This window comes from Brachyhypopomus gauderio, chromosome 15, assembly GCF_052324685.1.
Source record: "Brachyhypopomus gauderio isolate BG-103 chromosome 15, BGAUD_0.2, whole genome shotgun sequence".
NCBI classification, from domain to species: Eukaryota; Metazoa; Chordata; class Actinopteri; order Gymnotiformes; family Hypopomidae; genus Brachyhypopomus; species Brachyhypopomus gauderio.
This window is the reverse complement of record NC_135225.1, coordinates 22,035,512-22,049,910: the sequence shown is the minus strand read 5'-3', so window position 1 is coordinate 22,049,910 and position 14,399 is coordinate 22,035,512. Positions and strand designations below refer to the sequence as shown.

The window sequence follows — 14,399 nt, the reverse complement described above, 5'->3', positions numbered from 1 at the left end:
TTGCCTAACAAGCCTGTATGTCTGATTTACACATGTAGGAGATATAGACACAATGTAAGGGGAGACGCTACGCTGCTCCTGTTCTACAAGCAATCTAGTTTCAGACAAATCATAGAACTCTGACTAGCGCCTTACATCTCGACCTGCACGTGTGACAGACCGAACTTCAAGGTTAATTAAATGACACACACATGTGTAGGGTCTTTCCTGCACAGAGAAGAACAGTCAGTACTGAAGCTGAGAAAAAAAATGAAGCAGTGTCCTCCATCAAATCTTTTGCTGCTCCCAACATCTCAACAAAACTGTGTTTGATGATTATGGAAATGACACACAAGCATTCTGTTATGAACACTGCACTCATTTTCACAGCTCTGAACCATAAAAGATGGTGCACCATTGTAGGCTCATTATCTAAACAAATCAGTAAAGTGTTTCCTCTCTGCTTTGTTCAATAATAACATGCGTGTTTTGTCAATAAAATTATTCACATGTAACTGATAATCAGAAAATGATCAGATAATGCACGGCACATTTTGTGAGAGTAAATAATTTTTTTATCTAAATAATTAAAAAGCAGTTTTACTACAAATACATGTTTTATCCATTAAGACTGACAAATGCAGCCATAAGATATTCATGAACCTATTCCTTTCAGTCCTAGCACTCATTTCTCTTCAGTGGATACGTGTGCCTAAACGCTTTGATTTCTTGGAGGGGCTGAACTGAACACCCGGTCTGTATTCTTGTCTCCACTACACAGACATGCCAAAAGTCATGGGATAGCAGAACGTAAATGGATTATGTGATGATACTTGAGGAGATGGGATAGGAACGCCTACATCTTCACAAGCCGGGAGGCGTCATCTTGTGAGTGAGGATGAACACTGGCCAGTGTGCTCACAAGTTACTGGAGCTCCAATAAGGCACAACAGTAGGAAAGACAGACGGGACATTACATTTACGAAGGCCTGTGAGCATCAAACTACCGGCATCATGTGTATACCAGTTGTATCATGTTGATGGTTTGGTTCATGTGGGGTGCAGACCCCATGAAGTCAAGCTGCCAATAAGGCACTATGCAGGCTGGTGGTGGTTCACACCTGCACCAGGTGTGTGCACATTGGTTGGGTTCACTGGTTCACGTAAACACATCATCAAGTGGTGTCCACTGTTTCACTACTCTGTGACCATTTGGGGCCCTTCATATACTTCTTACTCCCCCATCCACACAAGTTTGGGGTGGACATCATATTACCCCCCCCCCCCCCCCCCCCCCAGGCACTCTCTGGAGAGTTCTGAACAATGGTGTGGTCTACATCTGTGCCCCACATAAACCCATTCAATTATTTATAGGATGTGGTGGAGAGGTCCATTGGCACCAGAGATCACCTACAAATACAATGCTGTGGGTGGCTATCCAGATGGCATGGCTTAAGATCATCCTTCCAGACCTCCTCCACTTGTAGAATCAATGAGTTGTTGGCCTTTGCCAGGCTAGAGGGGGTTCTTCACTCGTTCCTGTCCCATGACTTCTGGCACGTCAGTGTACTTTATAAAGCCAAGTTACAACCATGAGTAAAAATATACACTACCGTTCAAAAGTTTGGGGTCACTTAGAAATGTTCTTATTTTTGAAAGAAAAGCAGTTTTTTTGGCGAACAAAAGTTGTCGGGGGGACGTAAAATGGACACAGATTCAGTGTTATATCGATGGTGGAGGGCGCCAGAGCTAGCGAACTAGTAACATATTGAATCATATATGTGGATCTGAGGTAAATAAACTGGATATTTTTTTTCGGCGTGAGATATCGGAAGTGTGGCGTGAGAGCGTGTGAAAACGGTCAAATGCGTGTGTCTCACGCTCAATGCGTGAGAGTTGGCAACCCTGCTCCAGTGTTTGCTAACTCTGTAAGGAGGCTATTGGATATTTAGAAAACCCTTGAAAACCCTTGTGCACAGCTAGGTTAGCACAGCTGAAAACAGTTTTGCTGATTAGAGAAGCTATAAAACTGACCTTCCTTTGAGCTAGTTGAGAATCTGGAGCATTACAATTGTTGGTTCGATTAAACTCACAAAATGGCCAGAAAAAAGACAACTTTCAATTGAAACTCGACAGTCTATTCTTGTTCTGAGAAATGAAGTCTATTCCATGCGAGACATTGCCAAGAAACTGAAGATTTCCTACAATGGTGTGTACTACTCCCTTCAGAGGAGAGCAAAGACAGGCTCTAACCAGAGTAGAAGGAGAAGTGGAAGGCCCCGCTGCACAACTGAGCAAGAAGACAAGTACATTAAAGTCTCCAGTTTGAGAAATCGACGCCTTACAGGTCCTCAACTGGCAGCTTCATTAAATAGTACCCGCAAAACACCAGTGTCAACGTCTACAGTGAAGAGGCGACTCTGGGATGCTGGCCTTCAGGGCAGAGTGGCAAAGAAAAAGCCATATCTGGCTAATAAAAGAAAAAGATTAATATGGGCAAAAGAACACAGACATTGGACAGAGGAAGATTGGAAAAAAGTGTTGTGGATAGACGAATCAAAGTTTGAGGTGTTTGGATCACACAGACGAACATTTGTGAGACGCAGAACAACTGAAAAGATGCTGGAAGAGTGCCTGACACCATCTGTCAAACATGGTGGAGGTAATGTGATGATCTGGGGTTGCTTTGGTGCTGGTAAAGTGGGAGATTTGAACAAGGTAAAAGGGATTTTGAATAAGGAAGGCTATCACTCCATTTTGCAACACCATGCCATACCCTGTGGACAGCGCTTGATTGGAGCCAATTTCATCCTGCAACAGGACAATGACCCAAAGCACACCTCCAAATTATGCACAAACTATTTAGAGAAGAAGCAGGCAGCTGGTGTTTTATCGGTAATGGAGTGGCCAGCGCAGTCACCAGATCTCAACCCCATTGAGCTGTTGTGGGAGCAGCTTGACCGTATGGTACGAAAAAAGTGCCCATTAACCCAATCAAACTTGTGGGAGCGGCTTCTGGAAGCATCGGGTGAAATTTCTCCAGATTACCTCAGCAAATTAACAGCTAGAATGCCAAAGGTCTGCAATGCTATAATTGCTGCTAAGGGAGCATTCTTTGACGAAAGCAAAGTTTAAAGTAGAAAATTATATAAAAAAAAAAAAAAAAAAAAAAAAACATTATTTCTACCTTGTCAAAGTCTGGACTATATTTCTATTCATTTTGCAACTCATTTGTTAAATAAAAGTATGAGATTTCAGGGAAAACACTAAATTGTCTAGGTGACCCCAAACTTTTGAACGGTAGTGTATGTTGCTGATGAGATACATTTATATTTTTGTTCAACTTTATATTTTAGAGTTATGTACACTGCAAGGTCCCCTGGGAAATGTAAAAGTAAATATTACGAATATTACAGTTTGTTAAATGACCAAATGAAGAGGAGGTGCTAACATCAAACCTCTATTCCAAAATGAAAGCTGTAGATGTTCTGAAAGACGTTTCAGCATCTCTCCTCTACCCTTCGACCTCGTTTCTTTTCTGATGACTGATGAACAGTCATATTTTGGAAGGGCTGTTCTTTGGTGTCGGAAGATAAACAGGTGGACCACTGTAGGTCGCATCATCCTGTTGCATGGTTTATCACTACAAGCACAAGTATGCATTATCCAGTATATACTGAGTGCAGTATGCAGGATAACTTATGTAGAAGGCCATTTTAAACATGAACTTGAGATACGCTTAGCAATGTGTGTGTGAGCGTGTAACACACAAGTACCGGTAGTTTAAAAATTATTTTTAAATCATACATTGTAATTTCCGTGTGGACATGCACTTAAAATAAAATTTCAGACCCCTCCATGATTTCTAAGTCGCAGGGTGTTCAAATACTTATTTTCCTCACTGTATATGAAAACGTAGATGTTTAAATCATCACATTCATTCCACGTTCTAAAGTTCCAATAGTGTAGATCCGTTCTTTTTTATTTCCTAAGTTCATTGCTGCCATTTTACCAACTGGCTATACAAACAGATATGTCATTAATACAATGTCCAATAGTATTGACACTGGAAATGACTCATCCTTAATCCTGATGTTTAACACACCCATCAGTCCTCCCTTGGTCTCTCCAGTGTAGTGCTGATTACATCTCTTACAAGTAATGCAGTAGACAACTACCGTTGTGCTGCATGAGGATGAATGCGATATAACAATTTACCCTTTTGTGACAGTTATTGTAGTTATTATTATTTTAAAATGTATTTTTATTTATTATTGGTTATATATTTATTTCAGTTGTTTTCTGTTATATATATATATATATAACAGAAAACAACTAAAATAAATATATAACTAATAACAGTTCAGTTCTAGATTACAGATGATTGATGCGTGTCCACTCCCAATTGTGATGAAGCTAGAAGCAATAAGAGAAATTGTAGTGGCAAAAATTCAACATCTATTTGCTAATGTTCATCTACCACAACATGTTCTCCAAGAAATGGACAACAAGATTTTGCAGGTCGTAAGAAAGTGGCTTAATCTAAACACACGGTCAACCAGGTGGTTTATATTCCAAAGCCGAAAACATGGAAGCAGTTAGGTGTTCCTAACTGCTCTTGGTTATACAATGCAACCAGACAAGCTCATCTTATTAATATGCTGAATAATGATGATAAATTGGTGCAGGAAATGGCAAGAGCTTCTCTATTGCTAGACTTTAGACGACGTAATTCCACTAGCCTTGTGTGGTGAAGATAATTTCTTAGGATGTAGAAGAAAAGGTGATGGGAAACTGGATGTGCAGGCTCAGGGATTTGGTGTTTCATCCGACTGGCCAGATCTAAATGACTTATGTAGGAGTGTGTGTGTGTGTGTGTGTGTGTGTGTGTGTGTGGCCAGATCTAAATGACTTATGAACAAATACAGAATTAAAATGGACGACACTAGAGCAGGAATCTGTAGAAGTTTCAGAAACAATAGTGAAAGATACATCAGTGATTGTTGAGGCTTGTGTTAAAGTTAATGAAACATCCCACCAGCTGCAGAGTAAAACATCAAGAAAAATACTGCTGGAGGATTAACGTGTAGAGAACAACAATACTGGTCCAGTCTGAAGATTCAGGGGAAGCTGGTGTGTGTGTGTGTGTGTGTGTGTGTGTGTGTGTGTGTGTGTGTGTGTGTATTGTGGGGAGTGTGCTGGCTAAGCTGGCATCTGCTGATCATTCAGTATCACACTCAATAATCAGAAATGCTGAAATCAGTGAGGAGGTTTTGATATTTGGCGTGAAAGTGCGCTTACAGATTCTATCAACTAAATATAACCTCTCACTCTGGTATCCATCTGTCCATTCACCTTTCTGTTTGCTTCATGGCTCCACCCAGCAGTTGGAGTCTGTGGCCCACATTCTGAATGGCTGTAGCTCTTTTAAAGGTCTGTACATTGCACGTCATGATAGACTAGTCGACTTGATATCAGCTCAACTTCCATACGCAAAGAATGAATCCATTTTAAACACTCTACAGTTAGACCTGAGTGGTTTAATGTAACATCTGAAATCTTTCAAGGAGTTGCTAATACACCAGATATCATTTGTATTTCTCAGAGTCAGAAGCGGGTTATAATATACGAAATATCATGTGCATTTGATCTGTATATGGAGGAGTCTTATATGTCAAAAATTTTAAATTACCAAACATTAGTAAATACTATTGAAGGCTTAGGATTTAAATGCCAACTGATAGTCCTGGTGTTTGGTAGTCTTGGTCATATACATAAACTTGCAGTACGTGGTCTTAGACTTGGGGGAGTTAGCAAAACAAAAGCCAAACAGGTGGTGAGATGTTGCTCAATCTCAGCAATTATTAGGAGTCTGCACATTTGGAAAAGGTGCTGTTTTCTTTATCCTTGAAATCACACACAGAGAGAGGATATTACTGTAGGGGAGTGTGTGTGAGAGGATATTACTGCAGGGGAGTGTGTGTGTGTGAGTGAGAGGATATTCTTGCAGGGGAGTAGGGGAGAGTGTGTGTGTGCGTGTGAGAGAGAGAGAGAGAGAGAGAGAGAGAGAGAGGATATTACTGCAGGGGGTGTGTGTGTGTATGACAGGATATTACTGTAGGGGTGTGTGTGTGTATGTGTGTGTATGAGGATATTACTGTAGGGGAGTGTGTGTGAGTGAAAGAGAGAGAGAGAGAGAGAGAGAGAGAGAGAGAGAGAGAGAGAGAGAGAGGATATTACTGTAGGGAAGTGTGTGTGTGTGTGTGTGTGTGTGAGGATATTACTGCAAGGGATTGTGTGTGTGTGAGATGATATTACTGCAGGGGAGTGTGTGTGTGTGAGAGAGAGAGAGAGGATATTACTGTAGGGGAGTGTGTGTGTGTGTGAGAGAGAGAGAGAGAGAGAGAGAGAGAGAGAGAGAGAGAGAGAGAGAGAGAGAGAGAGAGAGAGAGAGAGAGAGAGAGAGAGAGAGAGAGAGAGAGAGAGAGAGAGAGAGAGAGAGAGAGAGAGAGAGAGAGAGAGAGAGAGAGAGAGAGAGAGAGGATATTACTGTAGGAGAGTGTGTGTGAGAGGATATTACTGCAAGGGATTGTGTGTGTGAGAGGATATTACTGCAAGGGATTGTGTGTGTGTGTGTGTGTGTGTGTGTGTGTGTGTGTGTGTGTGTGTGTGTGTGTGTGTGTGTGTGTGTGTGAGGATATTACTGCAAGGGATTGTGTGTGTGTGTGTGTGTGTGTGTGTATGCGTGTGAGGATATTACTGCAGGGGAGTGTGTGTGTGTGTGTGTGTGAGGATTACTGCAGGGGTGTGTGTGTGTGTGTGAGGATATTACTGCAGGGGAGTGTGTGTGTGTGTGAGGATATTACTGCAGGGGAGTGTGTATGTGTGTGTGTGTGTGAGGATATTACTGCAGGGGAGTGTGTGTGTGTGTGTGTGTGTGTGAGGATATTACTGCAGGGGAGTGTGTGTGTGTGTGTGTGTGGATATTACTGCAGGGGAGTGTGTGTGTGTGTGTGTGTGTGTGTGTGTGAGGATATTACTGCAGGGGAGTGTGTGTGTGTGTGTGTGTGTGTGTGTGAGGATATTACTGCAGGGGAGTGTGTGTGTGTGTGTGTGAGGATATTACTGCAGGGGAGTGTGTGTGTGTGTGTGTGTGTGTGTGTGTGTGTGTGTGTGTGTGTGTGTGTGTGAGGATATTACTGCAGGGGAGTGTGTGTGTGTGTGTGTGTGTGTGTGTGTGTGTGTGTGTGTGTGTGTGTGTGTGTGTGAGGATATTACTGCAGGGGAGTGTGTGTGTGTGTGTGTGTGTGTGTGTGTGTGCGAGGATATTACTGCAGGGGAGTGTGTGTGTGTGTGTGTGTGTGTGTGTGTGTGAGTGAGTGAGGATATTACTGCAGGGGAGTGTGTACCGTGTCCAGTGGGCCTCAAAGAAGGCGGAGTAGTAGACGATGGTTGGCAGCAGGGCGGAGAAGCTCCACAGCAGTAGTGTGGGGAAGAACTGGGTGATGATGGGATTCTGGAGGACCCACGCAGGACAGTGGGAGGAAGCACACAGTGGAGACGAGGTGACCACGCTCATCAGGACTACCAGCACATTTACATATTCAGTTCATTATGCCTCACTTCATAATGATCACCCTTTACTGAAGGATCCTCAAACAGCTCTAACCAAGTTCTAGTTGGTTATTCAGAGTGTGCGTGTGTTCCAAGATATAGAGTGTGAGTGAGGGAGAACAACCAGGCTGTTGTGCCCTGGGCTTCACACTTACGTTCAGGTACTCCACAGGCTTAGTGACGTTGAACTTGTCCATGGTGGTGATGATGATGGCGGGTGTGGTGAGGAAAAAGAGCAAGATGAAGAGGAAGCTGTTTATAATGAAGCAGCGGACCCACCACTTGGTCCCGCTCACAGACAAGTGTTCCCTGAAAAAGATGACAGGAGAATCTTCTGGATGACCGAAGCTCCTCCTCTTATAAGCACTTTCATTTAATTGGATAATCTGATGATGTGGACAGAGGTTCTTACCAGAGGACATTCTGTGGGTCAGGGGCATAGGTGACCGTCCAGTTCAGCGTGTTCAGGTTGCTGCTGAAAGGGGAGGGTTTGGGTTCTCTCCGGCAGTGACAGCCATGACACTGGCATGCATTGAAGTCCTTTAGAATCCTGAGACAAGATATAAATATGACATGTTAAACAGCAGACCAGGAAACTAACACAGGGAGGGAATAACATCACAGAAAGATTTTTGTTCCTATTCATTGTGATTCTGCCATGCTGTGGGGCACAGGTCCATCGCCTGAGTTCATCGAGTTCAGACCTGCCTCATCATGTGTCTACGGTTCCACAATAATATGCTAAGAAGCTGCTTTCCGCTGCCCACACTGATGTTGGTAGTGTGAGGTGATGGAGGTGATGGAGGTGTTCAAACATACACTGCTGTCATGGCCTCGTTCTGGAAGGTGACGAAGGCCGTGGCCAGGGGCTTGGTGTTGACCTTCTCTCGCTCGCTCTTGTACTCTTCCCGCAGCTTGGCCTCTAGCTTCGTGTAGTAGCTCACGGCTTCCTCCTGCACAAGCACAGCACAGTTTCAGCACTGCTAGGACATCCCAGTCCAGTAATTCAAGTTCCTATTGAGGTGGGAAAAGGTGTTGAGCAGATGAGGATCTGATGTGCTCTTCCCCAAGGCATCACGCAGGTACTGTTGTAACTGTCAGGGTTGAGTTCTGTAACAGATGCTTTTCAACATCACCACACCCCTTCAATTATGCTCACATACGTAATGTAAGTACACTGAACTTTAACCCCTTCACATAGTCTTCCCCTATTAAAACACAACAGAAAAGATTTTGTATGTTGCAAGATTACCATTGAGGGATTAGGGAATCAACCGTGTCGGTTAAGGCACAAAAAAGTAAGAGCATCTTTTCATTTCTGGTATCTACACAATGCAATGGTACAAGCAGTCAAACATCTGCAGCAGGTCTTGAGGGACGGGTTACACAGAGGGGGGGTGATGAAGTGTGTGGACCTAATGAGATCATCAGGGGTCTGCTGATGAGCTCAAACAACTTCAGTCAACACTGTTGACAGCAGCTGAGAACAGGGGGGTATTCCACGAAGTGAGCTTATGGAAGCGGCGCTTATTAGAGTGAGCCTCACTTGAGTTAGCCAAACAGTTCACTTCCGTCTAGTTCCAGACGAAATCCAGACGCAACCTGTTCCCGCTAATTCAAGCCAGGCTTTTGTAATCGGCGATCATGCGTGTGCACACAGTATTTACACAGCCTCACTAATCGATATTCGAAAAGGCGAGAAAATGTTGAAAGAGCTGAAAGAACGAGCAGCTTTTTTTTCTTCTGCTGAACAGGAGCTACTCATACGTCTTTATGAGGAATATAAAGACGTTATTATGAAGAAAGGCAACACGTCCTGTATTAATAAAGCCAGAGAAGCTGCCTGGCATAATATTACAGACAGATTAAATGCGTGAGAACAAAATGGGCCATGGTCAATCAGCCTTCAGCCTTCACTGTTAGCTGCTCTTTTTATAGCATACATTTTGGATTATTTGTATCACCTGTATGAAAATCTTGGTAAGGTAGTTGTCTGTGTCCATTTCCTTTTTGCACCATTAAGTTAACCACACATTTACATTATTTATACTCAACATATGTGAATTGAGGAGTGATATGATTTGCTTGTAATTTGAACACAAAAGAGGAAGTATGGGGATAAATATATACCTAAAAGTATCTTCACCTAAATTACTTTTTTGTGATATAGTTTATGCTAATGTATGTTTGTGGACCATAACTGCGATTAGACACTGTATTCCATTTTACACTGACCTGAATTTAAGATTAAACCAATACATTTAAATGTGCAGAAACCTCACTGATTAACAATGAATATGTACTCTGAAGATCATTCCAATGAAGATCAATCATTCCAAACTAATAATTACAGTACTTAAAAGTATAAAGATATGATATGCTACATCCACAGCAATTTAATGGATAGAACTGCAGCGGAAACTTGTTCCTCAATTCAGTTTCCCGGATGGCGAGACTGACATCACGCTGCTCAACCAATAGAAGCGGTCCCGCTAAGCTAAGCTTCAACTCTAGCCTGGTACGGAGCAGGTTAGTTCAAACGTATATGTTGCTGTAGTAACTGAGCGAGGCCTAAGTCTAGCCTCTTTCGTGGAACCGAATTTGAACAAAATGAGCCAGGCTTGTCTTAAAAAGCCCGGCTTACCGAGTTAGCTCGCTTTGTGGAATAGCCCCCTGATCACAACCCGACCATAATCATAACAAAACAAAGACAAATATATTCAGCAGAGCTCATCGTCAGGCTGTGTTAGCCATGAGAGAACACCACGACTGACTGGCTGTGGAGAGCAACACGTCCTGTTGTGGTGAGAACTCCCGTCTGAAAAAGATCAGGCTGATGAGATGGTGGAGAAACAGAGGCGCTTGGGTGTGCCAAAAGACGTGTTCTACCGAAGGTGATAGAGTTCATTGGATGTTAAAGCCACGTAGGACTGTGTGTGTGTGTGTCTTGCCCCCAGGGCTGCCTCACCTGCTCACAGCCCTTTATCACGCAGCAGCAGAGGTGGCCGAATGGTTTGGGATTGATCATGGTGGGAATGTGCTCCTTCATCTTCAGGTCCGTGTAGAACTTCCTGCTGCGCTCTGCCTTTTTCCTGTAAAAAAGGAAAATGGACCGCCATGGAACCACATACAGTCATTGCAGCCTTATAACGGAAATGGTTCCATGACTGTAGGTGTATTTCTACCTTTCAGAATCCAAAGACATGAGTTTGGCCACATCGTAACAAATGCGAGCCTCCAAGACAACACAGTTTTCATAGGCTTGCCTACAGGAAGGTGAGGGAGTGGAGCAGAAGAGGAAATACATCAACCAAAACAACCTAACTGGCCAATGAAAATTTGAGGCACTACAGGCTTGGAGGATCAGTGTCGGAGCCATTCGAACACATTAAACTACTAAAAATAACGGTCAGGCAAAAGAGTTCTGAAATAATCTCCTTCTCTACAGGCTTTCTATATACGGGCCTTATCATCATCATCATCTTCAGGATTTGGACACCCAGTTCCAGCACACCTGGACACAATATGCAGATTCTGGTAAGGGCCCTGATCTACTGGATCAGGGTAGACCATCAAGGAAGGCTGAAACAAAATTCAGCGGGGCAGTTGGTCATCCTGATCTAAACATTTCTTACCTGCAAAAGGACATGCATCTCCTTTCTGTTCCCTCCCAACCCTAGCCTCACTCTAAAACTCTCTTCCCCAAATCTTACTTTCTCTCTCCTGATCTTTTCAACTTCTCTCCACTGCCTATTGTATACTGGGATTTCTCTCCTGTGACAGACAAACAATAGGAGTTTTTTTATGACGAAGGCACATGTTCCTCTTAGGATGCTATTGGGCTAAACAGTATGGACACAGAGCTCCTCTACATGGCCTCTGTCTCCCTGTTCGTCATTTCCCACTGGTTCTGATTGGAGGTGGTAAACCTGTTCCTCCCCTGGGCTCAAGCCTTATGTAAACGGCAGCTGTGGCATCCTGACTGGCACCTGAACTAGAGTAAAACTGTAGAACTGTGAGTTAGGAGGCCTCCTGGGCAGGGTGTCAGAACCTGGAGTGCTCTGAGATGTTGAAAACTTACTCAAAGTGCTGCTTTATCTGATCCTCCTCTGCATATTTGTTGATGCCGTTTATGAATAAAGTGCGTTTCACCTGTGGAGGAGACAACAGGTGAAAATGTAGCTTCCATGTTGGTGGCTGTTTCTCTAGACGAGCGCCCAGGTTGGCGTGGTTTGCAGCTCACTCACCAAGTCGTCCTCCTTGTAGTGCATCTTGGAGGTGTGGCGCCTCATGCTGTAGACGGTCAGCAGCAGGTAGAGGAAGGCGAAGGTGGTGTGTAGCCACAGCAGGTTGTTCCTGTGAAGAGGAGGAGGACACTCACACAGGAGCTCACATGCATGTCTCATGGCTGATTTTAGAGGTGAACAATTACACTCTGTATCTGATGGATGGGTAATTGGTCATCCTTTGATGGTCAGCCTTGTTTATCACAGGGCAGTTTGTGTCCACAGAATCACTGCTCTCTGACCCCGTGGGTACTGTTTGGCTGGCAGATGACCGTAAACACTTACGTGACCTGGATTTTAGTAAATATATCTATTATTAAGTGAGTGGTAAGCATATTGTAATAATGCATATAAAGAAATCAAGCACTTTACCCAGAGTTCAAGTTGGCTATTGTTGTTCGGCCAAAACTGTAGGCATTATTTTCTGGGGAGTAGAGAAACAAACAGGTCAGTGTTGTCTTCATATTTCACAAAGTTCACTTATAAATGTCCATACTGGAGCACAGAAATCATGGCAACAGTCACATACTCAAAACAATGAGTAGAACTCAACATTACAAAAACATAGCACTAAAATATACAGCACTGTAGTCACATTCAGGGATGTGTGAAGTGCTTTTGTTTTCAAGTTTACATACATATGTGTATTCCAGTGAAAAATTTCTAGAAGAAAAATTTTTATGCCTTATTATCTCACACAGGACTACTTGACATTGCTGAACTAATTTAATAAAGGATTTAAATCTATAAAATTAAAAATACCATTACTTTTCTCAGGAAATACAAACACCACCTTATGATCCACAAGTTATAAATGATAAATATTATGTGTATGTAAAACTGCCCCCCCCCCATCCCCCAGGAACATGGACTACCCCACACCTGGGAAGGTGTTTAGTGTAAATGTAGTTTTTGTTGCAAGATGTTGAGCCCCAGACTCACCCAACAGGTCTCCTGAAAAGTTGACAGGCAGGATAATTCCCACGGAGAGCACACCCACCACCACCAGCAGACCAATGATGTGTCGCTGGAAAGAGAGGTAGTGCACCGCATCCTCCCCACATTTGTCCCTGATCTCATCATCTCTGAGAAGAGAACATTTATAGCATATCAGTATAGATCTCACACACACATACATATGGTATACCAAAAGCTTTGGTATACAGTTCACTTAGCTTGGACCCCACATCCAAAAAGGACTCAATTAGCAGCCATATAAATGCTTTAAGAGCTTTTAAAAGCAGACGACTCACTTTATCCTGAAGATGGCAGTCAGCCAGGAACAGAAACCCTACAGAAAGGACACAGATCACACTTTCATCAAAGAATATCTGCCAATCATATACAAACTGTAGCAACATGTTAAAGGGTGCATTATCCCATAATGCACTGGTGGGAGGGAGTTCCTTTGCATATTCTGCAAACCATCTTTTAAAGTGTATTGAGGATATCAGGGTATGGCTGTCCGCAAATTTTTTGCACCTAAATGATGATAAGACTGAGGTCGTGCTGTTTGGGCCTAGTAACACCTCCAAAATTAACGTTGATCTGGGTCCTTTAAGTCAACATCTCACACTGACGGCAACTGACCTGGGTGTAAAATTGGACACTGATCTTAAACTTGATGCACATATTAAATCAGTTGTCAAGTCGAGCTTTTATCATTTAAGACAATTGGCCAAAGTGAAGCCATTTCTTTCTGTGCATCACTTTGAGATTTTAATCCATGCATTTATTACAGCTCGTTTAGACTACTGCAATGCACTTTATGTGGGAGTGGACAAGACATTACTTACCCGATTACAGTTGGTCCAAAATGCTGCTGCTCGTCTTTTAGTTGGCGTTAAAAAACGGGACCATATTACGCCGATTTTAGCCTCACTTCACTGGCTCCCAGTTCATTTTAGGATCGATTTTAAAATTCTGCTATTTTGTTTTAAATGTCTTCACGGCCTCGCCCCTCCTTATTTGTCTGACCTGCTCCACCCATACATCCCCTCACGCTCACTCAGATCTGCCGCTCTGTCATTATTGGCTGTCCCAAAAACAAAGAGGAAGCTGAGAGGTGATCGTGCCTTTTCAGTCGCCGCCCCAAAACTGTGGAACGATCTTCCCCTGTACATCAGGCAGGCCGAATCACTCTCTGCTTTTAAATCCTCTCTTAAAACACATTTATTCTCTTTGGCTTTTAACTCAGTCTGAGATGTTGGCTCTTATTTTGTTCTTATTTTGTTTTATTGTTTTAATGACTGTTCTTTGTGTGTGTGTGTCTTTGTGCTGTATGTGTATACACATGATTTGTTTTGTTTCTTGTTTTTAAATCTTGTTTTTAGTTGTGTACAGCACTTTGGCCAATAGCTTTGATTTAAAGTGCTTTATAAATAAATGAAGTTGAAGTTGAAGTTGATGGAGTGCAAGAACAGCTTATGCCATGAGATGTGTTCCCTGCACTCCGCACGGAAGACCATGGCCAACAGATGGCTCAGAGACACCGGCTAACCACTGCGAAGCAGGCAGGTG

The 14,399-nt window shown here is 43.0% G+C and overlaps 1 protein-coding gene across 5 annotated transcripts in view; it reads right to left on the bottom strand.

Annotated features, from left to right (window-relative positions):
* tmem63ba (transmembrane protein 63Ba) overlaps positions 1-14,399 on the bottom strand; it is a 35,479-nt gene that overhangs the window by 6,663 nt on the left and 14,417 nt on the right. For all 5 annotated transcript variants that reach the window (XM_076975599.1, XM_076975600.1, XM_076975601.1 and 2 more), the window contains 11 exons: positions 13,133-13,170; positions 12,822-12,964; positions 12,252-12,303; positions 11,841-11,949; positions 11,675-11,745; positions 10,779-10,859; positions 10,562-10,685; positions 8,413-8,546; positions 8,006-8,143; positions 7,749-7,902; positions 7,389-7,495 (listed from right to left, as the gene is read on the bottom strand). In XM_076975599.1, coding sequence (XP_076831714.1) covers positions 7,389-7,495; positions 7,749-7,902; positions 8,006-8,143; positions 8,413-8,546; positions 10,562-10,685; positions 10,779-10,859; positions 11,675-11,745; positions 11,841-11,949; positions 12,252-12,303; positions 12,822-12,964; positions 13,133-13,170 — 1,151 coding nt within the window. The remainder of the gene's footprint in view (positions 1-7,388; positions 7,496-7,748; positions 7,903-8,005; positions 8,144-8,412; positions 8,547-10,561; positions 10,686-10,778; positions 10,860-11,674; positions 11,746-11,840; positions 11,950-12,251; positions 12,304-12,821; positions 12,965-13,132; positions 13,171-14,399) is intronic.